Genomic DNA, 25,355 nt, shown 5'->3' on the forward strand with positions numbered 1-25,355 from the left:
GCAGGTCGAATGACGGAGACAATCGTTTCTGAACGCGTAGCGTTCGAAGGACGTTACGTAAACGCGTACACTGAAATCCTGCTGGAGCGAGTTCCGTATGAGCGCACGGAAATTTCGATGACGATCGCACATGGCATAGCCATAATACTATACACACACACATAACATAATTCACTTTCTCTTGTGATACGCGTATGCGTATAATGCGTATTAGAATAAAAGGTACGCGCGACGGGTCACGGTCCTCTTGGTAACAAACGACCGGCGGCCATTCGCATTTTGACCGTAAAACACCGGAAACCGATGTACCGGATTCTGTTTCTGCCATCGTCGTCGTCGTTTCATAAAAATTCCCCGCGCGTTCGTTGACACGTCTCCGTTTCATCCATCAATCTATACCAAGCATCTGTCGGCGAACCGCCTATAGATATTATTTTTCTTCTTCATTCTTTTAAAAAAAATTTTTTTATGTTGCCTTATAAAACCCGTGGTACACACAAAAAGAAATATTTCAAAATAATAATAAACCAATTGTACGACCGTCGAGAACGCGAACGCGATGATGTTTTTCAAATCGTACACAGTGCACTTATACAAATAGTATACTGTATGAATATCGGAAAACGGTTGATTCGTTAGAAATGTACACTGCATATTATGTGATATTCACAAAGATATTAAAGTTACTGTTAATACGCACGTTGTTGTATATTTTTTGCATACATATAAACGTTTATCAATTTTTTTCATGTAGTCTATAACCATCATTATTATATACACATAGGAATACGTTGATCTTAACCATAGATTATTGTTCGGTTTCTCTCGTCACCACGATAAATCGATTTCGCCAAACAAAATAAAGCTACTGTTTATGAAGATATAATAATACTTGTATTTCGCACGATTCTACAATATTTAAATAATATCGAATATTTAGTAAAATCTATACATTATTATATCTTCGTCATTTTGAAGCAGTATCAATTTCATTCGTGCGACCATTTAAAAGTTACTGATATCTGTACGTGTCTCTCATACCATCAACTAAATTCTTAATTATTACTTAACATTGTTTTAAACGTAGTTCGTAACTCACATACATTTAGTATTTAGAAATTAACCATAGTTAACATTATCAAGGAAAATTTTAAGTCCAAATTAATGATGGCAAAAATGCGAGACGAATACATTTTTATATCAAACGTTGAACATCGTAATTAATATTGGTATAATTTAAATATCGCAAACGTTAAAAAAAAAAAAAAAATTTTAAGATAATTTATACTAATAAACTATCTTACAATTTTTCCATTAATTAAATGTCGATGTTATGTTTTTGTGTATCAAAAGAACAAATATTAGATCGTTCAACTTCGCACGTGGCAGTATTACTTTGATCGTGAAAAAATAGACCATAGTATAATAATAATCGTAAGTATTAGCTTACCGATGATGGTGATAGCAAGCAGCAGTGTCATAAGCATTATAAAATCGCTCTTCATCGTCAAAGTGACGTTAATTACATTTTCGTGTCGATCACACCGGTGTTAACGTTTTATGCACGTATTTCCGGGCAGAATATATGCACTCACATTCACAAACACATTGCACAAAAATCGCGTTAAAAAACAGTATTGAAATTATTATGTTCCGCGTACGAGCAAGGCAACGTCTACGAAAGGACCCGTGTGTGAACTACCGGACCCGAATGCGTTTCGCGCGGAACACTGTTTTGGAAAGTGCGATCCTGGACGGGAAGAAAGATTTACCGTTATCGAAAGGGAGAACGATCCGTATGAAAACGGTCGACAAAGTTTTGTAAGCGTAAAAAAAAAAAAAAACGTGCGTACGATGATTTTATTACTGCACCGCGTAACGGAAACTTGGACGCGCACGCGGTGTATAACGTCACAGAACGACAGCCAGAAACTGAGCCGGGCGTTGAAGTCACTGACACTGCGCGCGCCACGGTGATGTGAAACTCGAAACGGTTTTCCCCTCCGTGACCCTACTACGCGTACTACACCGACAGCGTGTAGTCTATCCGGACAGATACGTAGCGGCAATGTACTAACCGATTAATACGTATTTTTCTCGTACGAAGACCACCGAACGCATAAAAAAAAAAAAAAAAAATGGTGTCTGCCGTTTGCGTGCGTGTGTCATTCAGTCCTTATACCAAAAGTGTATAATAATATTACAACTGCACTGCGTAATGGTTCTTCGAAATTCCAACGGTAGGTACGTTGATGTTATATAAACGCGGACAATAATGCTTCGTAGTCCACTGTTTAATGTAATCGATCACGTTTGACGTGCACGTATACAACAGCGAACACGGTTTACGAGACGGACTTAAACGTAATCGCGATGGTTTTACGCGTAGACGCATGGGAAATTCGACTTTCTGCGGTCGACGACGCGCTGTTGCGTCCAGGTGAATTTTTTACAACAGTGTATCCACGGGCAGGTGACGCGGCCTATGTTTGATGGTCTCGCAGGTGTATATTGTAAACCTATCGTGAAATATACTTCGGTACCGAATATTACATTGGGTACTTGAAAATTAACGTACCGGTAAACGTTAGATTTATAACAGATAAATTACAACAAAAAAAAAAAAAACCAAATAATAATAATAATAATACATTTATATATTATAAACATTTTTTTTTTTTTTTTTTTTAATGAAAAGAATAAATAACAATTTTATACTTACGATTGACGAATATGGATAGTATGTGCGGATTTCAAAAACATATAATATATGTATACAATATTTCTTTAGATATATTATTTAACACCGGGTGCGAAATATTAAAATAATATAGTTCAAGATTCGAACTAGAACATTCAATAGTTTTTAAGCTTATATTTATGATCAAATACAAATTAGATAAAATTTTAGGCGAATTGAAAAACATGAGTTAGGTTATTTATAGAGCTAATGATATAATGTATTATGTAGTTATAAGTAGTAGCTATACATGTTTTCTTTTTAAAACCACTTATTTAACAGCAGTCGCAAATTATCATGTTGGTCACCATAAATTCGTGTGCACCATGCTGTACGTTTTTTGTGTTTTTAATTTATTATGATAAATATTACAATATATATATTATTATTCATTATTAAATATATATAATAATACCGTTTTCAACATTTCCATAATCTTAGTTTAACTATAATGTTTTAAAAATTGTTATTCAGATAAGAGCTTTAAATATTTATTTAAATTTTAAATTTACAATGGTTATAAGCAAAATTATATTTATTTAATTATTACAAATTGAATTTAATAGTTTTAATTTTTAATTACTTGTGGTACTCGTAATAGAGGTATGTTAAAATAGCTAATTAATCGAATTTAATTAATAGTTTTAATTATATATTTAAAATTATATTTTTTCATATATTTTTAAATAACGTAAATAATAAAATAAAAAAAAATCCATTGTTTCAAAATTATGTAATTAAGAAAGTATTATTCTTCTATTAAAGTGAACTATGAGTCATTATTTTTTTATGCGTGTACACGTATTTATGATAGTTAAAAACAGGTCACGGCCAATAGGCAATAGAAGATAATTGAAATGTTTTAAATGTTCATTAGATCATTCCGTTTAATAAAAATAAGTTTTGCTAAAAGCTAATTCTAATTTAAAATATAATATATGTGAATACTTTTTATCACATGTTATCGAAATAGAATATCAAAGCTGTGTCCACACCAAACAAATATTTTACAATCGTTTGATCAAACGCTCGTTAAACATCCAAAATATTCAACAAACATGTTCGAACATTGTGTTCTCAAACAATTTTGTTCGTCAATGCGTCAAAAAAAATATATCTACCATTAATTTAACATCATGAATCTATATATTTTTTAAAAAGAAAAATTATTTCATATAAATAAATGTTTCTATACAATACTTATATATTACCATATATTATTATTTATTTTGAGCTATACAATTGTTCAGTGGGGTTGATATTTTAAATCGTCCCCTTCTTGAAGTTTGGTCAAAATCACCACTGGTGTTATCTTAAATGGATATTTACAAACAACATAGATAAAAATAAAAAAAATACAAAAAAAATAATAATTAATAGTATAATAAATCATTTGCGTGTAAATCCAAAGTGAAACATTCTTCACTATCATTTTTTTGGCGTTGTAGTAATTGTCTTACCCGCCATCGTCTCTTACTTCTATACTTCTTTTTTTTTAGTGATTATGAATAAACGCAGCTCCTACATAAGTGACTTGCTTTAGATATGTCATAATCATAAATAATGAATTGAGCAAACAAATAAAATATTTGTTATTTTCACAAACTGTTTAACAAACATTGGACAAACAATGTTTCTCCAGATGTTTACTAGGTGTGAACTTAGCTACAGGTAAACACGTAGCATACATTAAGAATATATACAATCATAAACAACAAGAATTCGAGAAAGCAAGCAACGAAAATTACATACTCTACTTAAAACGTTAAATATTATTAAAGTAATGTAACATTTTTCAACGTTTTTGAGAAATTTTTTACTGAAATTGAATCTATTTGGTACATTTATTACCATACAGGCAGGTATTCCGTTATTTGTGTGTTTAGGTGACACATTTCTTTTAATTTGTCTCATAGATATTTACACAATACATTTATTTTGTGTGTATATTTGGGTACTATTGTTATTTCGGATATACGCATACAGTAATATACTTCACATACATACAGATAAATAGAACTAAACATTAATCGCTTTTCAGCGCATAGTTGTATGGACATATATTTGTGCTTCTTTCTTAACTGTAGATATCCATGTGACAAATCGATAAATACTAAAATACCGTATTATATCGTCGTATTATCGTGATGAAACTATACATTTATTATATAGTTCGTTCTATGATGACTAAACAGATGAAATAGTTCAGTCTATTTGTACAATAGGAATTGGTCTTATTCGTATACAATATAGTACGATTATTTTTTTCTTTATTCTCATGAATAAAAGAAAAATAAGAAAAATAATATTGTATAGCACTTGATTGACTATAAAAATGATTTTAAAAATATTTATAAATCAAAATAATTATTTATTTTCTTAGTTTTGGAGTTTATTATATAGATACATAGTGGCTGTATTGGAATCTTTTAAACCGTTTACGTAATGAAAAAGTACCAATACGGAATAATTGGTGAACTTATTCTATGTTTGATCAATAGCAAGATTGAAGACAACAATCATGGTTACTTTTGCCAAACCTGCAGTCTGATGATTATTACCAGTTGTATGGGTGCAAGGAATGCAACTATAAAGATGACCTTCGGCGAGATGAACCGTAGACCGGATAAATACCATGACTCAAAGAATTCGTTGATGATCGAAGTATAATCATACGAATAACTGTTCATTGCGCAGCAAAGATTAATGTTTTGTAGATTTAGTCTTGAACGCAGTCCACGACGTAGCTATTCAATTAATTCTTGATTTTATCTAGTTGTCCGAGTGACTTGAAGATATTAAATAAAAGTCCACATAGAAATAATCATGAAATCAACCAATTTTTATCTGGTTATACTAATTAATTGCACTATACCTACATATAGAAAAAACTGTTAAAAGATTATTTATAAAATTATTTAAAATATTTGAGTAATAATGTCAACGAACGAAAACTTTAACTATTCTATAATAGTAACGTTTCGATCAAAATGAAAGGGTTTATGACTCACGTTCACATATTTTGGATTCCGAGTGAATGTATTGGTCTTACTGTTACGTATTTCTTTTTTTTTAATATTTGTACACGGTTTAATATTTTATACACGGTTTTCGAAATCAGAAGTACTTATTATCATAGACATAATATAAATTATATTTAATAGTTTATAAATTATTTTATTTCTTTAGACTATAGTAGTTATTATCACGTAACATGTAATCATAAGCATAAGCGTGCACACGGGGTAGTCAGGGTAGGTACTTGACTATTCTGTGAAACTTCCCACCCTCACCAAAATATTCAATATGATCACAATAATAAATAAACATATTATTTTCAACCACTTCGAAACATTAGTTAACGTTAAAAAAAATGTAAGAATACTGGAGAAATATAGTTTTTAAGTTAAATGAAGTTACGAATGCAAATTTTTTGTTAATATTAAATGATAATGTGTTATGTTTGACTACCCTGCCAGTTATGTCTGCACACGCTTATGATCATAAGACAGAACGGTACCGTGGATGTCAAAAAAATCGAAATTCAAAATACTGCACACCGATTCAAGTTGTTAAATCCAGAAGGGGGGCCATCATCCTTTTGTCCCCTCTCTAAAATACGCCCTTGTGATTTCGATCAGAAAGTTTGCTACGATCAGTAGGAATAGTATATAATAGTAAATTGTATTGGTACTTTAGTTAGTATTTTTGGGAAGTGATTTTTTAGGCATCTCAAAAGTTCTTCAAATTATTGATAAAATAAAGAATCCAAAAGCTATGGATACATGAAATTATTTAATTTCTGTAAAGGTTTAATCAACCCAATTACGAAATTGTAAAATATATATATAATGCATCAAAATCATTGAAACATTATGAAAAATCTAGAAATGTAAAATATCAAAAAATAGTTGAATAACCGTAAAATGATTTGATTTCATTAAACAAATAAACTAAGGATCGTCAAATCATATTTGGTGACATAATAATATGTGCATCTATTCTTACCGCACACATTCAAAATATTTCTATCTCAAAAATAATGAGATAAAATTAATTATCAAGATTTTTCTAGACTTTTCCTGATTATCAAAATGTCGTTAAATTTGTTTTTAATTGGATAAATATATTGACACACACAGAATATACAAATATAAATAAAATGTAACGTAAAGTTTATCAAAAAAATAAATGGTGTCATTTAACACAATGTGATCAATAGAAAAATAATTGAAAGGAATCTTTTAAAAGTTGATTCAGTAATAGTGGTATCTTCTTGAACAAATTATCCAGTATTTAAGTAATTATTATTCACCATTTAATCTTTACCAAAAAAAAAAAAATTGTATAAATTCTTTTATGTACGTAACTCTAAAGAATAGATCCGTATGACGATGCCAAAACATAATATTCAATCAAAACAATTTGATTGATTTTCATTTTACTGTAAAAATATTTTTTTATAATTTTTTTTTTTTTTTTTTTTTTTTTTTTAATGATACAGAAAACAGATAACGCTTTAATTTAAAATAAACAAACAATTTTCAAAATCTTTTAGATGTTTTTTTTATTTATATTAGATATATTTAGATTGAATTTCAATGTTTACACTTATATTCTATACGTCATGGGTGATAAAAAAAACCCCATTTAAGAAGAAAAACAATATAGCGATATGTACTAATTAGTTTAGCACTTGGAGGTAGTCATAGATCTTACAAGTTTTTTTAATTTATTTCGACATAAGTGTACGTGTTCTATGAATTATGTGTAAAATATTTTACGCTTTAATGTATGGTATACAATAATAATAATAAAAATAATAATAAAAATAATAGACAATAGTTAAAGTATTAATAATAAAATTAATAACAATAAAAATAAGAATAGTAATAATAATAATAATAATCATAATTATGGTAATAATAATAATAATAGTAGTAATAACAATAATAATAATAATAATAAATAATAAAAATATTAATAATAAATAATGATTATATTATTACTGTGATAATATTATGCCTACCTACATTTTATGACACAGGTATTAATCATTTACCTGGTGTTTTCTTTATATTATTCTTTATACCCTCACAGTTCGTACCCTTTTTTGTGTAGATTTCATGTTTTTTTTAACATACACTTAAATTATTGTTCCGTGTATATTAGTTTTCATATAGTTATAATTTATGGTAGGTAAAACCAGAATCAAAATTCAAACAATCCGCCGTGAAAGAGTTTTGTTCGTCGAAATTCGTTGTTACACATTTATACGAATGTTTTACGATAAAAAAGTTGAATAAAAAAAATTATAAACAAATATGACGTATTCGCCTATCTATGAATATAATAAAATCGTAATGGAAATTTAAAATTTTGAGCGTTTCTATAAGTAAAATTAAGTACGAGTAATACATATACTCTATATAATTAGCTTTTTAAAGAAAAAGGCACGACTATAGATAATATAACATTGTGGCATAGTCTTATATGCAGTGTCCCGGTGTCACTTAAGCATTAATATTTACTTATATTATCAACAAAACATTGAATAATGTCAATTAACAATTATTTTTTACCTTAAACATTTATTCGGTAATATATTATAAATAAAGGTAAAAAGTATGTATAAAAAAAACGGGGCCACAGTCTTTTTATACTCGAAGAGTAAAACAGTTATATATTATATAATATTAAATCGTTATTGTTATTATTATTATAGTTGCACGTAAAATGAATACTTAGATAAATGTGTTTTTCAGGCAGATTGTCAACAAAAATAAAAATTAATATAATAACCATTTTATGTTGAACACATTATAATAACATAACAAAAAAATACTTTTTACCAGGCGAAAGAGTATCTGACATCTACTTCGTGCAGACCTGGTAGTTTTTTCTTCAATACATCTACAGAGCGGACTGTTGCTTTGGTGCTATTTAAATTAAGTTTTTTCAAATTTATAAGACCTAAAACCAAGTTCATGAAATCATAGGTTTTAAAAATTAAAAACACTCGCACGTATATTACTTATGAGCGATACGATTCCTCTGTCGGTGACTTTCGTCTCGCACAGATTCAACACTTGTAAGTTGGTTAAATGATCCGATATGATTAATAGCCCAGAATCACCAAACTGAAATCATTTTAAAATTACGTACAAAACTGCTGCAACGGGTTTCAAAACATTTACACGGTCACGTACCTGAGTGCCCCACAGGTTAAGAACTTTTAAAGATGGTAACTTGATCAAAGTATTGGCACAAGTATCTGTGACATTTGTAAAAGCCAAATCGACGGACTCTAAATTACCGAAAGGACCGCAATCAAACATGGAATTGAGGTCCAAGTCAGTACCACGAGCTGGTAATGACAGATTCTGCGGTCCACCTTTTCGGTTCTAGAAATATTTTTATTACATGATCTGTTAATAAGAAACGTTCTAAACAACCTTTTAAGTTATTTATATAATATACATTGATGTTATATTACAAAATATAATACCATCTATCAGTTTAACAATTTGATACAAGTATAAGTTCTTTTTATTATAATTTTAAAATTATATGAGTTATTTTCTGTATCACCGGAAAATTATACGTAAAGAGCGCCACTATGTTACTTGAATGACAAATATTACTATGTACGTATTTAAACGATTTGTCGATTTTGGATATTTTATCAGATAATAAATACACAAAACACTTATACGTACTCATACCTATCAGTATAAACACCATTAAAAAACATAACTTCTATTTTTATCTTACCAATTCCAGTAGTTGATTTTGTCTTGACATAAAATCATCGTAGACTTTTCTCCCAAATTCGGTGGACTTGAGTGTATCAACAATTTGATTTCTTTGATGTAAGTCTTCCACAACCATCCACTCGAGCATTAAACACAAAACATCCATCACAATTTTGTTGCTTTTTAACGCCTCCGAGACGCAAGTTCCCAAATGCTTGGCCTTCAAGTTTTTCAACAATTTCTTTTTTTTGCAACGATCGCAAGCCATTAACGTCTTAAGCTAAATCAAACAATTATAAATATAACTTAACGATTAAGGTTTTTAAATACAATAAATATCTTATTTTATTTATAGTAGTTAAATAACAGTTAATAGTAGTAACAACTTCTGAACGTATTAAAATAAAATGGATTACATGGAGAATATTTCCAAAAAATAGGGTGGCTATAGCTACAAATGAAGCTAGTGTTATGATTGGTAAAAATGCAGATGTTGAAATTTGATTACGTCAAAAGTATCCAAAACGTTTTGCTTGGAATTGCATTAATCATAGACTTGAACTATCAATATTCGATACAGTAAAAGACTTTCGAGGAATCGACCATTCTAAAATCTTTAATGATAAGTTATATAGTTTGTACAGTTTATCACCAAAATATTTTTGTACTTTCCAAATTTTTGTCAAGATTTGAATTAGCAGTTTATTAAAATATGACATGTATTTAGTACTTGATAGATATTCAGTAGTCTAAAGATAGTAAAAGCAGTTTGGATATCATTTTCTGCCCTCCATTCTTATTTAAAAAGTTATTGTGATGATACAAGTAATGATAAAAATAAAATTTCGGTATTTATTGGATTGAAAAAAGAATTTGAAATTCCAGAATTCGTTTTAGACCTAGGTCTTATGTTTGATGTACTTCAATAACTCTCATTTTCATCAAATGATTTACATTCTTGAACAATCACGCTACTAAAAGCTGAACAATTAATAAAAAGAACAATTAGAATAATTGAGTTTCAAATAAGAACCAGAAGAATATACAAAAAATAGTGATAAATGCTAAATAAAAACTATTATTTAATGACGTTCAACTTATTCCGAGAAAAAAAATTATTCCCATTACCAAAATAAATTCATTCAAAGTATATTTGATAGAATGATGATAAGATTAAGTTTAAGTTTAGGTGATGAAAACTATCAATTGCTATGTGATATTTCAGTACCTACTGGATCTAGGTAAATTAAAAAGTAGTGGAACGGGAAGTAATCGGTATAGAGAATCTGAACATCAAAAAATTTGAAGTCGTTTTTATGTTGATGAAATTGAAAAAGCTAAAGATTTAAAAACCTTTATTGAAGATAATGAATTGATACCAAAAAACTTTAAACCTATTTTAAATACAATCGCATCATTGCCATGTTCAATAGTTGAATGCGAAAGGGGATTTAGTCTCATGAATAATATTTTTACAAATCTGAGAGTATCATTTTTAATTTCAAATATATTAAATTAAATTTTTTATTAAATCTAACGGCTCACCTATTGAAGTGTTCAAACTAAAAATTCATGTTTAGTCATGGCTAAATCGTTCAGCTAATGGTAACACTTAATGAATATTTTTCAATTTTTTTATTAATAGTTATAGTTATAAATTTAATAGTATTAATAATACCGGCAGTAGAGTCATTGGCACCCTGTAAGAATTAACAAATTTGCGCCCTTCCCCAAATAATCAGTAGTCGTTTTGTTTTAAATCATTATCTGATGCTATTAATATCTAAACTTTAAATAAATAAAGATTACGAACGGCGATTGACAATAATAATAATTTATTATCTATGGACTAAATTATTATATACCTATAATAATAATAATAATCAATAGACTGGATATAATAATATGATGATTGGTTAAAACTTATATAATATATTTATATATATATATATATATATATATATATATTACTTATATCCCATTTGTTTTTTTTATGACTACAGCACTGAATAGGTTATATAATTATTATATGTATTTGAACATTTTCGGATTACAATCGTCTATTTTAATCTTTTCGTATGCATAATAATTTTAATATTAACTATATTTATAAAAACCATTTATATTTTTTTAAATTTAATTTATTTAAATTATGGGTATATTTTTTGTAATATAGGTTAAATTATAAACAGGTATTTATATTTTATATTTGTCAGATTTAAAAAAAATGTTTAACATTGATTCAAAGAGGAATTTATAATGTTGCAGAGTTAAGAAAATATAAGTAACATATATAAGTAAATTTATTATTTGTAAGATCATAATGTGACTGTTTGATATAAAAAAATACCAGTTGAGTCCACACAAGTGAACTTCCACAGAACACGGCTCCTATTGGCGAACATAAATCGAACCAGCCGTCTTTTGTCTCGCGGACAGCTAACACCTGCTTATGAATTTCGCAATCTTCGTGCAGTCCTATTTTTAATATCACAGAGGACATGTCCCTAGTAAACAAAAAAAGAACAATAGTTAATTGGTATTGAAGTAGCACAAATTTGCGTTTTCATAAACCATTCTATATTTTAATGTGAAACAATAATAATAGTGACCGTACAATAGAAACCAAACAGTTCTCATGGGTCCTGGGTGAAGTATTATTCGGATAGTGTCAAAATCAGAATGGTTGTCAAAACCTTTTTGGAATATTATTTTCTGTCATAAAAGAAATGTCACGTTTAAATTGTATTAGTAACTAATACGAGTAAAGAATGTAGGGCATAAATTACGTTCTATTAAAATAAGTGGCATATATTATTTTATATTGACTGTTTGGTTATATATTATTACAAAATATATTCATGTACATATTTAAAAAATGTCAAACAAATGAGTATACAAATAAATTGTACTTATATCCTGGCAAGATATAATAATAATGTAATTATTCGTTATATATTATTTGCTTTTGTTGTATTATCCACTTTTATAGTTCTTATAACAATATTAAATTGTGAATATTTAAATAGTTAATTAATTTGTCAAAGACTTGTAACTAATAGCATTTTAAAAATAATGAACTATGCGTATTAGTTATTAAAATTAATAATGTTGGATCTCGTAGCAGTGTTTACTGCTGCAATAATAATGCGGCGCAATTTTTAAATTTGCGTTAACATGAATGCAATAAAAAATACGTACTCCATAAAAATTGAACGAATTAACAGCAATGCGGGAAATGGCAACGGACGCAACAGTTGAGCAAGTCCGTACAGCCAGTCGCTGTATTCTGATCTGTTGACAAATGTTTAAGTTTTTAAATCAAAGTGCATACCTTTATGACTATAGATCGAGGATGAATTGGGGGTAGGAGATGAGTTTATAATCGAATATATGTGTGTGTGTGAGTATATTACATGTTTTGAAGAACAACAATGTAGCATCTCAGGTGATTGGTGTAATAGCAATCGAATTCGGTTTCCGAACAATTTGCCGGCAACTCTTCTGAAGCAGAGTATATAGCGGTGATACAGGTGGACACCATGTTCGGCAGCACCCTGTTATGAGGACATACAGCGCTGGCACTGTGCACTCTAAAAACATACAAAAGTATACGCATGAGTTCGGTTGGAACATATCGTTCACGTTCACGCAAAAACGAGCATACGCAGTTTACAATGACGCTGTTATGATTACCTCGACAGGAAGTATCTAATTGATTCACCACTTTGATCCTGGATGTAAAGAGCCTTAATATAATCTTGTACTAAAGTGCGAGCCGTCAGCGTTCTCGCAAAGTCCTATTTTTGAAATGCAAAACGGTCAATACGAATAAACGGACGACAAACATTGACAGATTTACGTTTTTTGTTGTATTTACTTTTGCATACTTACAAAATTATGTTTCAGTATTCTTGTAATGGTGTAAACTAGGGAATCTTTAATGATAGGTAGGCTACTTTGGTCTTTGCAATGATGCGATAAAAACGAACACATTTCGGCGGACGGGGGACAGTCTTCAATCAGCGGGCGTAACGTACCAATTAGTGCCTTTTCCCATGATTGTTTACAGTACTTTTCCTGGTCCTAAACATCGAAATAGCCCATCGAAAATTACTCGTAACCCAAAGATATACAATTATTTTTATTCTGTTATACATATATTATTATAAATATTAAAGCTTGAACGTACTCTTGTCATAAGCGTACTCGCGATGAATGTTGGCATGTGAAATATTTCATCATCAACCAGTGGAATGTTTTTGGCAAAATCGACTATATTCTATTAGAAATACATGCGTTTAGAATAACTTCAGGTTTTATTTTGAGTCGGCAAAAATTAATTGTACAGTGGTATAGTATAAATATAACAAAAGTTTACCTGCAACTCTTTTAACATATCGTCTGGATCGGATTGACTCTTCAAAAGTGTTTGGGTCTCGTGAACGTTTTTCTGCGGTAAAAAATAAAAAAAAAGAACTTTAGAGATAAGAAGTTAACATTAGAAATAAGCTTTTGACAAACCTTCCATAAGATTGAATAACGAATTTGATCTCTTAAATACTGATTGGTCGTCTGTAAACATAATTTAAAACGTTATTTACGGCGTTTTAAGTATGCATTTAAATTGCACACATGTATATCAAAAAAAAAAAAAAAAAAATAGAATAAAATCAGGTAACTCAATTAACATATTACAACTAAATAATTTAATGTTTTTAAAAATATGAACTAGTAATATTCACCTGTAACAAATATGAACCATTGGTGACGACTACACGAAGACAGTATTTAAAATTTGAATCCCATCTTTTTACCGGGTATAGATTTTTTATGGCTTCGTATCCAATGGTCTTGTTAAGAAATCCAGTCGGCTGAAAATCAAATAATGGTAAAAAAATCAATTCCATAAAGTCCATTAATGTACAATGAAACAAACAGTTTTTGATGACATAATAAAACAGTTATTTTGATTATATTTATCTGCATAACGTTTTAACCATAAAACCCTCTCACCTTTCTCGTATGGTAACAAGAAAGTAGTGTTTATTTATAAGAGTTTAATCATTCCAATTCATAGAAATGATTCTCTCACAACGTTCTATCGTTTTTATGAAATCTAAAATATGAAATATTTTTTTAGTTTTTTTAGTTTTTATGAAATATAATAATAATAATAATAAAAAAAAAAAAAACACTTAGGACAACATAATGTAATTTGCACATTATATTGTTTCCGACCTCATTATTCCATAAAAAATTTCTTTTTTGAAAATAAATCGTAACACCGAATAAAATAATAACACAAAATAATTTGAATAAAATCAAAAACAATCATTAACACAATGGCAATAATAGAACCATCGAGCAATCGGTTACGATCGTATTGTATTTGTTCGGTGTGCAAGAAATGCTTAAACGGAAAATGCTTGGCACAGCCATGTCGGTGTTCTTCATCGCAGACACAACAGAAATTACCTAGTTTTACACATTTATTCGTCGTACGTTTTTCCCGAACCGTGGCCAGACGCGTTCCGTTGAAATTAGTGATGTAAGTCATTAATATTACTTTGGTAAAGTATTTTAAAGTAAGTAATTTATCGGTAAAGTAATAAATATAAATTACTTTACCACTTTACGAATAATTAATTGTTTTTTTCATAATTCATATTTCATATGGTTACAGCCTACAGGTTTTAAGGTTAGTGGTTACTGGTTAGATTCTTTGGAGGTTTGGGTTTGGTAAATGAAAATTGGTGATAGTGAGTGTGGCCTGTGGCCTGTGGTAAGTGATTAGTAATAACACTGATAACTGATAAAGAAAAATATAAATATATTTAAAATATATTTTAAATTATAATTCATTAAGCTATAGCCACGGTTATAGCTTTATGATTATAAATTATAAATTTTAAAACTCGATAGATCGTGATAGCCTTTATTCATTTAATCGTCTGAGACCTGAGGAGAACTTTAGTAACTTTACTTTTCTACTGGTAAAATAAGTCACGATCATTCCGAAATATGGGAAGAATTTATAAAATGTACTGTCAATAGACGTTCTGTGTATTCAATGTAATGTTTTTTATAAATATATTAAACGCTACATCTAATGTTATTACATATTTTGTTATATTCTAAAATAAGTAATAAGTGCAATTTATTATTTTTATTTTGTTGATAATCTGTACATTAATTTTATACTGGAAGTTATTATTTTTTTTTTTTAGGTGTATATTAAATTGTTAAAATATTTTGTGATATAACAAAACTCAAGACTGACGTAATTTGTTGTTTTTTTTTTTTTTTAATTAAATAAATCTAAATATATGTTTTATTATTTGTAACTTTCTATTTCCTGTTATTATATAATTTAGTTTTACTATTTTTGTACTTTATACTTATGTTCTGTACTTTTGATTAGCATTTATGAAATGTAATAAATATCTTTATTGGCTATTTAAATTTTAAATAGCTATAGAAAATATTTAAATTTTTCGTATAAGGAGAAATAATATTTGCATAGAAATGAATAACGAATTTTCTTAGTCGGTTGGTTTAGAGTTCAGCGTAGCCATTTAGGTATTTTATTATTTAGATAACAAAATAATAATAATAATAATAATAATAAATACTTAATATTAGTTTTTTATTCGATCGGGTATATTTTGGATTTTCGGTATCGAAAAACGAAATCCCCATCTCATCATCATAAAAAATAATGTATCGGTAATTTACTCGAGTAAGTTAACCTGATAGTATATTACATAAAAAACTGTACGTTGAAAAATGCATTCCCCGACATTACCACGAAAAAGTAATATTACCAGTAATTTACCGGAGTAAGTTACCCAGAAATAAATTGCCGGTAATCTTTCAACGGTAGCCGCGATACACGTTCCGAGAGCGTAGTGCACCGCTCGGCGCGGGCACGTAACACAGCCCACGTGTATTATTAGCTCGTCTCGACGGCCGGCGCACGTGATAAATAAAAATAATCAGCTGTTGTACGGGCGACAAAGTTCAACGGCGTGCAACTACGACGAACGTTTCACGACGTGTGATCTCCGTACGAAAACGTTTACCGCAGTGTCCGGTGGAACGCGGTGTTGCGTTCGAAGCATCTCTTTCGTCTAGTTCGGTCCGGCGTTTATTGTTTATATTATTATTGTTCGCAGCCGTTGTTGCCCGGTGTATACACCGTACGGATCGAGAAAAAAACGTAACGCACAAGGTACGTCTAACACACGTTCTAACACACGTACAACATACGCGCGCATTGCTCTTAAAGGCTTATCGCTTTGAACGTGTGCTCGTGTTGTTTTCGAACGCGCGTCACGTCGATTCCCCGTCGAAATCGGTCCAAACGTTCGCACCACGTTCCCCCGTTTTATCCGCGGTTCGCAAATCCCACGCGGGTGCACAACGTCTTGTTTAGTCAGCGTTATGTTATATTTTTAAAAACTACTTGGTTTCGTTACTCCGTTCTTCCTAATCGTATCCGATAAAACGGTATTTTCGTTCAATGTACATAGGTTTTTAAAAGTAAATCGTTTTAAAAACACGTTCAAACGATTAACAATTTCGATTCAACGGCTATCGGTACAATAAAAGTATAATACGTTTAAATGAATAATTGATGAATATAACGTGCTTTGCGAAAAATAATAAAAGGCTCCGGCTTTTTTCACAAGAAAAAATAAACAAATAACAGAGCTTTTAGCATGCACTTGAAATCAACCCAAGTTGTATTTAGGTGTAACGTATTGTACCATAGTACTTAAGTTCAAAATACGTAATATAAAACATTAACTGCCTATTGGATGGAGTAAATGAATCGCTTTATTAGATGTCCGTTATTTTCGATTAAATCACAACTATCAATTTATGCATTCTGCGTACAAGCGCGTACAAATTACAAATATGTTTTATTTTCAATTATAATCAGCAAATATAATGACACATCATAAAACTTTAAAAGACATTATACAATTTTTATTCTAAGACCACTACTCTACACTTCAATATACACACATCGATTACAAATTGCAATGAGTTAAATTTATATTATATTCTATAATATTTAAAAATAAAATATTCTTTTGATTGAAGATTGAAATATTTAGATGCATAGAAAGTGTAAGAGTACCAAATATAATTTTGTATGATATTTTATCTGTGTAGATAAAATCTCATAAGCCATTAGGTATTGGTTTTTGACGCCATAAATTATATTCTAAATATAGTATATGAGGATATATGCAAAGTGAGGCATATTAACCGCATATTAACTAATTCTGTTAATTCGTTAAGTTTATTCAAATTTAAGTAAAGTTTTAAGTTTAAAGTTACTTCTCTATTGTACTAGACCGTAAAAATTACAAGTTAAATAAAAATAAAGTAACTAAACTCAGGAATTTTTTTTATCACTAAATTTAATTGTATTTATATAAAACTATATGAATGTTCATAATTTTGATTCTTATGAAATCCAAGAACAGTGCATTCAATAATAACAGTGCTTTCACAATTACAGTTCCGATTATTTTTATTGAAAACAATAATTTATACAAAAAATTATCATTTTTATCCTCTTGATTTAAATTTATTAACAATTATTTGGGGGTGACTATAAATAGAAGTATACAATTGTAGTCGCATCCAGTTAATTGATTGTGTAATTAACTGATTAGTGGATGCACGCCGTGAAAAAAAATGTACTCGTTAATTTAAAAGTTCATCAGAAAAAAAAAAAAGCACTTCGTTAATTAACTTAACTTTATGAGTCGTTCGTGTGCAGCCTTGCGTTCATAGTTGCATTACATAACATTTTATAAAAATATTGTACTGGAAATGACTTTCGGAAGAAACGACCACATATTAGATTTGATCACGTCGCGAAAAACGCTATCTCGTGTGCATGATATAAATACTGCAATAACAGTTGTTTTTTCGATCGCCCTAATGATGTCGAACGTCGTGACAAAATGTGCGTTGCAAAATTTTTCGAACGGCGTAGCCGGAAAAACATTAGGTATGTATGAGATAGAACTACAAGTGTGTAAACGAAAGATATGTAGATATGCGTTGTACGTACACAACGACATTGTTCGTCAAACGAATTTATATCTGACGTTTTTTTTCGGTCGAATTTCATATAACCTAACGAAAAAAATGTCAGCGAAACTAAAAATAACGTACGCCCCATTGAGATGTACGTTTTTCTCCCTGTTCACGATTTCGATCGTGTTTTACTTATGGTATTGCGCATTGTTATTAATTATTATAATCACGCACGTAATATTCACGCACGTACGCCTAATTACAGGTACGTATTCGATACGTTGCCGCTGCAATCGTTCAGGCGTGTTAAGGGGAAGATAATTATTTTGCTATGCGATACCGAAGTTCTAAACGATTTCCCAAAATAGTATGTTACGACGGCATAATGTAATACTATGTGTATTACGCGTTGTGGTCGAAACACTCACGAGATAAAAATAAAATCCTGGTTCCTATCATTTTAATGTCCATATTGTTAGCCACGTATTAATATTGTAGCCATTCGATGGTTAAGCAAAAAACACCGAACGCAGAAAAATGTACTAAATCCAAAATTATAGGTAATAATATGATTATAGAAATTTGGATAAGGAGGAAAACGAACGAAACGTCATGGGATGAAAGAAAATCAAACGAGCAAGTGTTAAAAATATATAGGAGAAAAAATGGTTATAATGAGACATATCATAAAACTAATAGGACATTTGTATATACAAGGAATAACTTTTAAGGAACCAAATAGCGCCCTAGAACATTCAAGACCTCGCCGAGCAGCTCGTGGAGGTCACATCCTATATAGATTTTAAATAGATTATTAAATAGGTTATCGCTGCGCACGCATGGTACAAGCAGCGAGAGGGAAATATTGAGGTCGAATGAACACATATTGTTCTGTTTATTAATTCGATACCTTGGCAGCGCGTCTTACCCATGGGACTAGGCACCTGAGCGCCAGGGAGCGCTATTGCAATGACTGAGCACCCGATCGCTGCGCAAACGAGACCGAGGCATCCGTATACGCGGGAGCCCGTTTCGCCCGATCGGAAAAATTAAAGGATCGGCTCCGGGACGGATACGTGGAGAAGGAGTTAACAGTCTACGGTCGTTTGCGCTTACCGTGTTCGAAGTGATGCAATCGTCCTGCAAACGGATTTGATGGTTCTCCCACCGTCGCAGGTACTTGGAGCTGAGTATTTTACTGATGATCGTGTTAGTGTGGTTCAGGTGGCATACGGCCACGTCCACCTCCCTGATCATGCGCAACTGCTTGCGCGCCACCTTGGTCAGGTCCGCGGCGTCGGGTCCCACGACCGCTGCGAAAGGGTTACTGACGCAGGACGACGATGACGGCGGGCTGTCGGCCCCGTCCAGCCGGAAATCGTATACGGAACCGACCGCCTTCAGCCCGGTCGGCGAGTCCGGCCCGTTGCTTTCGTCCGACGAACACTCGTCTCGGTCCGTGTGGATCTCTGAGTCGGGTCCCTTGATCGCCGCCGCCGCCGCACGGTCACGGCCATTGCCGGTGGCTACCGGCGGCGAGGCGTCTACGGCCACGGCGGCCGCGTCGTGATCCTCGTCCGACGTCGTCGTGCCGCTGCTGCCCGCGCTACTCGTGCTGCTCGTGCTGCACTTGCGCACCGACGGGTCCGTTCGCAGGTCGTCCACGGCAACCGCACAGCTCATCGCGTCGTCGTCGTCGTCTTCGTTGCGACCGCAGTGATCCGGTTCATCCGACGAGAGCGACGACGGTGGTAGTGATGGACGACTCGACGGCCGCGGCGGTAGTGGCGGAGGCGAAATCGACAGTGGCAGCAGAGACGGCGGCGGCGGTGGCGTCCGCCGACCGCGAGAGCATTTCTTCCCAGAAGGGTTCAGTAATTCCTGCGACAGACAAAAAGAAACAAACGTATAAACAAACGATACGTCGGTGGCTCTGTAACCGGTACACCCAACACCGCATGTGCGCTGCTTTTTAAATATTGAAGTGAAATAATTGTACTAATCATTGGATAATCGTAATTTCAATGGATTTTAAATGAATCTGTTTGTAGAGGAGAAAAATATTATGCGATGTACAGAGTGTTACGGCGCGCATAAATAAATGTTAGTGCGCGTAAATAGAAGAAAACGGATTCACTCAACAATGCCCGATAAAATATTAACAATCGGAAAAACGTTTTCATGTCTTATGGTTTTTAAATTTGTCCACCCCTCACTAGGGGATCATGTTCCCCCTCCCAGGTTATTAACCACTGTTATATTTCGTTTGCGCAAACTTAATGTCGTGACTACGAGACTATAGCGTATCCGTATACGCAAAAACACGCGAAGTATATGATGTATAATATACCCGGAAACAGTCGAATCGCACTTCTTATTTTTGAATTAATGCGGTCCAACTGTACTCGGCTCGAACAAATAGAAAATGGCCGAACTGCACTCGGGTTAGCAAAGTTCGATACGCAAAAGATAACATTGTTATACTCTTCGACGAGATAAGAATTATAATAAAAAAATGATCGTACGTAAATATGATGTATGTTATATTTATCCACGAACCAATCTTATGAAATTTGATCACTCATTAAAAATGAATGGTTATCTCCTGAAACGTGAATTTAGGATTTCAAACAAAACACTAGCTCACACCCACACAGTAATATCAAGGTTATGACTTAATGTAATATTTCTGAGACGTAGCGAATGGAAACTACGTCGAATTCCAACAAAAAAATACTAAAAATATTTTTCAACATATTATAATACTGGATCAAACGATGTATCGTCGAGAATACAATATCATTTGTTTTTTCTCATTCGAAAGATATTATAGTTATTATTGGTACTTATAAATTGAATTTTTTTTTCTTACATTTTTCTAGATTTTAGTTCGACCAATAACCAGTTTTCGAACCGAGTGCAGTTCGATTAAAATAAGCGCATTTCGACCTTTCCCTCACATCCGGCACTATAACGACGAACCATCCACAGCGAATAAAAAAACAATTGTAATGATCGCGACGATTGCGAATAGATCTGATCGCGAGAGAAATACACTAGCGTAAATTTAATCCAAAGTACAAAACTGTACACCTCAAAATGCATTTATACTATGCAAATGTTATTGGCACAGTATAATATAATATTATTTGAAAACAAAATGAACGTTTGTGTTTGATTAAGTAGTATCAGGTGTTTTTTTTTGTCTTCGTACCGGGTGATTCATTTAACCCACGTTAATGACATTTTCGTACATTATTTCGATGAGTGTTTACAGTTCGGAATATAATTCGTTCACCGATATCATAAATCTTTGAGATTATTATGGACGCATATGATTATTTATAGATTTTGCAATACATCTGTCGCTACTGGTACCCGCTATGTGCAAACTGCAGTATCAGATTTCAGATGTCACAACTTAGATTGAAAATTCTCAAAATTTGTAAAACATTTAGTCGTCAAGAAATTGTTAATTATGTTATTTTAGTCAAATGTGACAAATAATAAAAACGTCTTATGTGAACAACAGAATTATTTATTAGAATTATTTTTAATTATTTTCAAAGGACTACATTTGAAATGTTAAGAGATTCAATATATTTATAGGGTTAAGAAATATATTAAAAATTACAAAATTACATGTAAATTAAACTAAAAAAATAAAAAAAAATGACAAAACATTAATTTTAAACACACACGTATTTAATATATTGAAGTTGAGAAATTTCAAATAGTGAAAATATTATTAAATTAAGTCTAACTAGCAAGAAAAGGGTCATCCGATATATTAGAGAGTATGATTACGATTTTCGTAAGAAAACGCTTTGTGTAACTAGTATTACTCATACAAATAACATATGACTCTGGGATTGACGTAATTCGTTCGTTTAGGTTCTGTTGCCAAGTTGTCTTGGTTTACGTTTTTGGTTTAATCGCATCAATATAATAACAAAATTCTAATATGACGAAATACATATTGCTGCATCGTTAAAATTGTGCTATTTACTACGTATATTCTGCAGCAATGACTTTGAACTGACTATTTAAATAATAATTTATTAAATATTAATTAAAAAAAAAAAAAGTGTAATATACGCAGTACATCAATAAATGTGCAAAACATATTAACAACCGGATACACACATGTACCGCGTTGATCATAAAAATATTATGGTTTAACTCTATATTGCATTGAAGTGCCGGACAAATAAATTGTACAATAATAGTTCATACTATTAAAATACAACACTAATAGTTTTTATTTACAATGGTTTCATTATTTTCTTAAAATTATTAATTTATCATCCATAACATTAATTCTAAGTTAAAAAAACATGAATTTTTAAAAATTCATTTGACACACATACACACACACGACCACGCAAATTCTCACTTCAATATGCGATTAAAACGAATTAAAAAATTGTAAAAACAAAAAGGTCCTAAATATCTTAAATTGTAGACAAATTATACTGAATATAATGATGAAAAATATGTATATCTAACATATACAAATAGTGATGTGTTAAATTAAGACCTAATATTTGACCATCATTTCAATCAAACATAATCATATAAATAATCCGACAAGAAAACTGAACCTATGTAAAATATCTAATTCAATTTTGAACACAACCGTGAATTAAATTTTCCAGAAAAAATTATCTATTTCATATACTTATGTTATTTATTTATAATAAATGTGTTTCTAAATAGTAATAATAATGCCAAACATACCGCATTAAATAATTGTATTTATGTGTACATTTCATCTAGGGAAAAATGTTAATATTGTGAAATGAAATGCTTTCAGTTCAAGTGTTGAAATATTTTAATATAAAGTGCATAAAGAAATTTACTAACTAATCTAATTTTTTCTTTAGTTTTATATGTACACAGTAAATAAACCAAAACGAAAGTTTATTGTTCTACTAATCAATAGTACCTGTCTGTGCTGCATACTCTTACAATATTCACAAAAAACTAAAATCATTTACAATGAAAGAGTTATTCGATACATTAAATTTATTTAAATGTTAGATTAATTAACTCAACTTATTCAAATTAACTAAATTAATAATTTCAATTAAGATCAATAAAGAATTAAAGTATACAAATTATTGTTTCAATTTTCAAAAATACTTTTAGTTGAATAGAATTATTACATAATAATTTATGAGTTCAAGAAATAAATATGCACTATTTATATAGAACTTGCTTTTCGAATTAAGGTATTCAATTCTAAATATTTGTTTTTTTCCATAAAAATTATAAAATATTACTAGTATTTTTCATTTTATTAATTAGCAATATTAATAATCTCTAATAATTCACATTGCTATTTGTTTATTTATAAGGTGAAGTAGTCCTCCGACATTGCGTAGATTATTCACCGCTATTTCACTTAGTTCATTGAATCTCAAAACCCATTGGTACTTGTACTTAATAAACAATTATAGATACTGGCTCGGTATTTAATTTGTATGCATCATTGATATTTTCAGAAAGTTATTTTGCTTTCGATTATTAAATTAAAAATATATTTTACTATATGAAATAATTTAAATCAGCGGTTCCAAATTATGCACCGCGGTGCCCTAGGGGCACCACGACCACTTTCTAAGGGCACCGCCGTCTACGTTTCATAACAAATAGTTTAAAATGTATAAAATTGTTTTTCCTTATTATTTTTGTAAAAACTTTATAAAAAATAATGTAATATTTTCTATTGTATAATCGGTTATTCTCATTTTAACCTTATAATATTTTAATACATTAATTATAATCATTATAACAATCATTTTTATTTATCTAATTTTTAAGTTTAAAAATGCATTAATTTATAACTAAGTTAAATTTTATTAAAATTAATAAAATCGGTTATCAATAGATCTTTTTTTGTTTCTGTATTTAATGATATTCACAGCCAGGGCACCGTGGCTAAATTGGTTTCTAAAAAAGGCAACAAAGAAAAAAAAAGTTTGGGAACCGCTGATTTAAATATATCAAATAAAAAACAATAATAAATTCATTATTCGGTAAAATATATGTGTAGTTATCACTTCAATTTCCACAAACACAATTATTATAAAAACACATTAATTTACTCAAAAAATTAGAATTTTATGTTAAACAATTATTCGTTTTAAACTTTGATTTTAAATATTTAATCATTAAAATGGTTGTAAAATTAATTTAATTCAATACACAATATTCAAAATTACGTTTTGCTATATTATGAAATATTAATTTTCTTTGTAAATATATCATGAATAATGTAAAAAATAACCATACTTAATTGTATTAAATGTTATTATTCCACTTATAAGTGGCGAAAAATATTTTTAAACAATTCATGATTTACAGTGTATTGTAATTGCAATTCATGCGGATACACGCAGACACGCAGACGAAGTTATATAGTATTCGTATATTATTCAATTTTGAACATCGTCTCTGTGTCATCCACGCGCAATACAGTTTTATAAGCTTCTGTTATTGGTTTATTAAAATATACAATATATAGGTACACGTGAATATGCGTATGTCTTTCGTGTTTTTGTATTTTTATTAACAAAATCTGAAATTGGGAGAATCGTAGAATCATTATTTTATTTAAAAAAAATTTCAACAAAACCTCTACCAGATTTTTCTAAACGTTTAAGTCATTATACGTCTTCAGAAATTCTCATTTTTAGTTCACTCTTGTTACGCCCTCTTATACTACATTTTTTCGATTTAAGAAAACGATTGCACATAACATATAAAATACATACTATACATGACAATATCGC

The 25,355-nt window shown here is 30.4% G+C and overlaps 3 protein-coding genes across 4 annotated transcripts in view; 1 reads left to right on the top strand and 2 right to left on the bottom strand.

Moving 5' to 3' along the window:
* The window catches only part of LOC112694571 (mediator of DNA damage checkpoint protein 1), a 44,482-nt gene extending 42,518 nt beyond the window's left edge, over nt 1–1,964 (bottom strand). Inside the window, exon 1 of the mRNA XM_025570087.1 lies at nt 1,451–1,964. Within this exon, the coding sequence (XP_025425872.1) occupies nt 1,451–1,505 (55 nt within the window). The 5' untranslated portion in view covers nt 1,506–1,964. The remainder of the gene's footprint in view (nt 1–1,450) is intronic.
* Nucleotides 1,965–7,720: 5,756 nt separating this feature from the next.
* Nucleotides 7,721–25,355, bottom strand: part of LOC112694484 (C-Maf-inducing protein-like) — a 36,237-nt gene continuing 18,602 nt past the window's right edge. For both annotated transcript variants that reach the window (XM_025569955.1, XM_025569954.1), the window contains exons 2-15: nt 19,675–20,439; nt 14,241–14,369; nt 14,020–14,070; nt 13,877–13,948; nt 13,688–13,777; nt 13,390–13,581; nt 13,192–13,295; nt 12,912–13,088; nt 12,697–12,789; nt 11,846–12,002; nt 9,515–9,775; nt 8,950–9,144; nt 8,775–8,880; nt 7,721–8,713 (exon numbers count right to left, since the gene is read on the bottom strand). In XM_025569955.1, coding sequence (XP_025425740.1) covers nt 8,589–8,713; nt 8,775–8,880; nt 8,950–9,144; nt 9,515–9,775; nt 11,846–12,002; nt 12,697–12,789; nt 12,912–13,088; nt 13,192–13,295; nt 13,390–13,581; nt 13,688–13,777; nt 13,877–13,948; nt 14,020–14,070; nt 14,241–14,369; nt 19,675–20,241 — 2,319 coding nt within the window. In that variant the 5' untranslated portion in view covers nt 20,242–20,439 and the 3' untranslated portion in view covers nt 7,721–8,588. The remainder of the gene's footprint in view (nt 8,714–8,774; nt 8,881–8,949; nt 9,145–9,514; nt 9,776–11,845; nt 12,003–12,696; nt 12,790–12,911; nt 13,089–13,191; nt 13,296–13,389; nt 13,582–13,687; nt 13,778–13,876; nt 13,949–14,019; nt 14,071–14,240; nt 14,370–19,674; nt 20,440–25,355) is intronic.
* LOC112694485 (UDP-glucuronosyltransferase 2B13-like) overlaps nt 16,483–25,355 on the top strand; it is a 44,804-nt gene continuing 35,931 nt past the window's right edge. The window contains exon 1 of the mRNA XM_025569956.1: nt 16,483–16,729. The gene's annotated coding sequence lies outside the window, so the exon portion shown is untranslated. The remainder of the gene's footprint in view (nt 16,730–25,355) is intronic.

The sequence above is a fragment of the Sipha flava genome, unplaced genomic scaffold, assembly GCF_003268045.1.
Source record: "Sipha flava isolate LNK unplaced genomic scaffold, YSA_version1 130_pilon_pilon, whole genome shotgun sequence".
Classification (NCBI taxonomy): domain Eukaryota; kingdom Metazoa; phylum Arthropoda; class Insecta; order Hemiptera; family Aphididae; genus Sipha; species Sipha flava.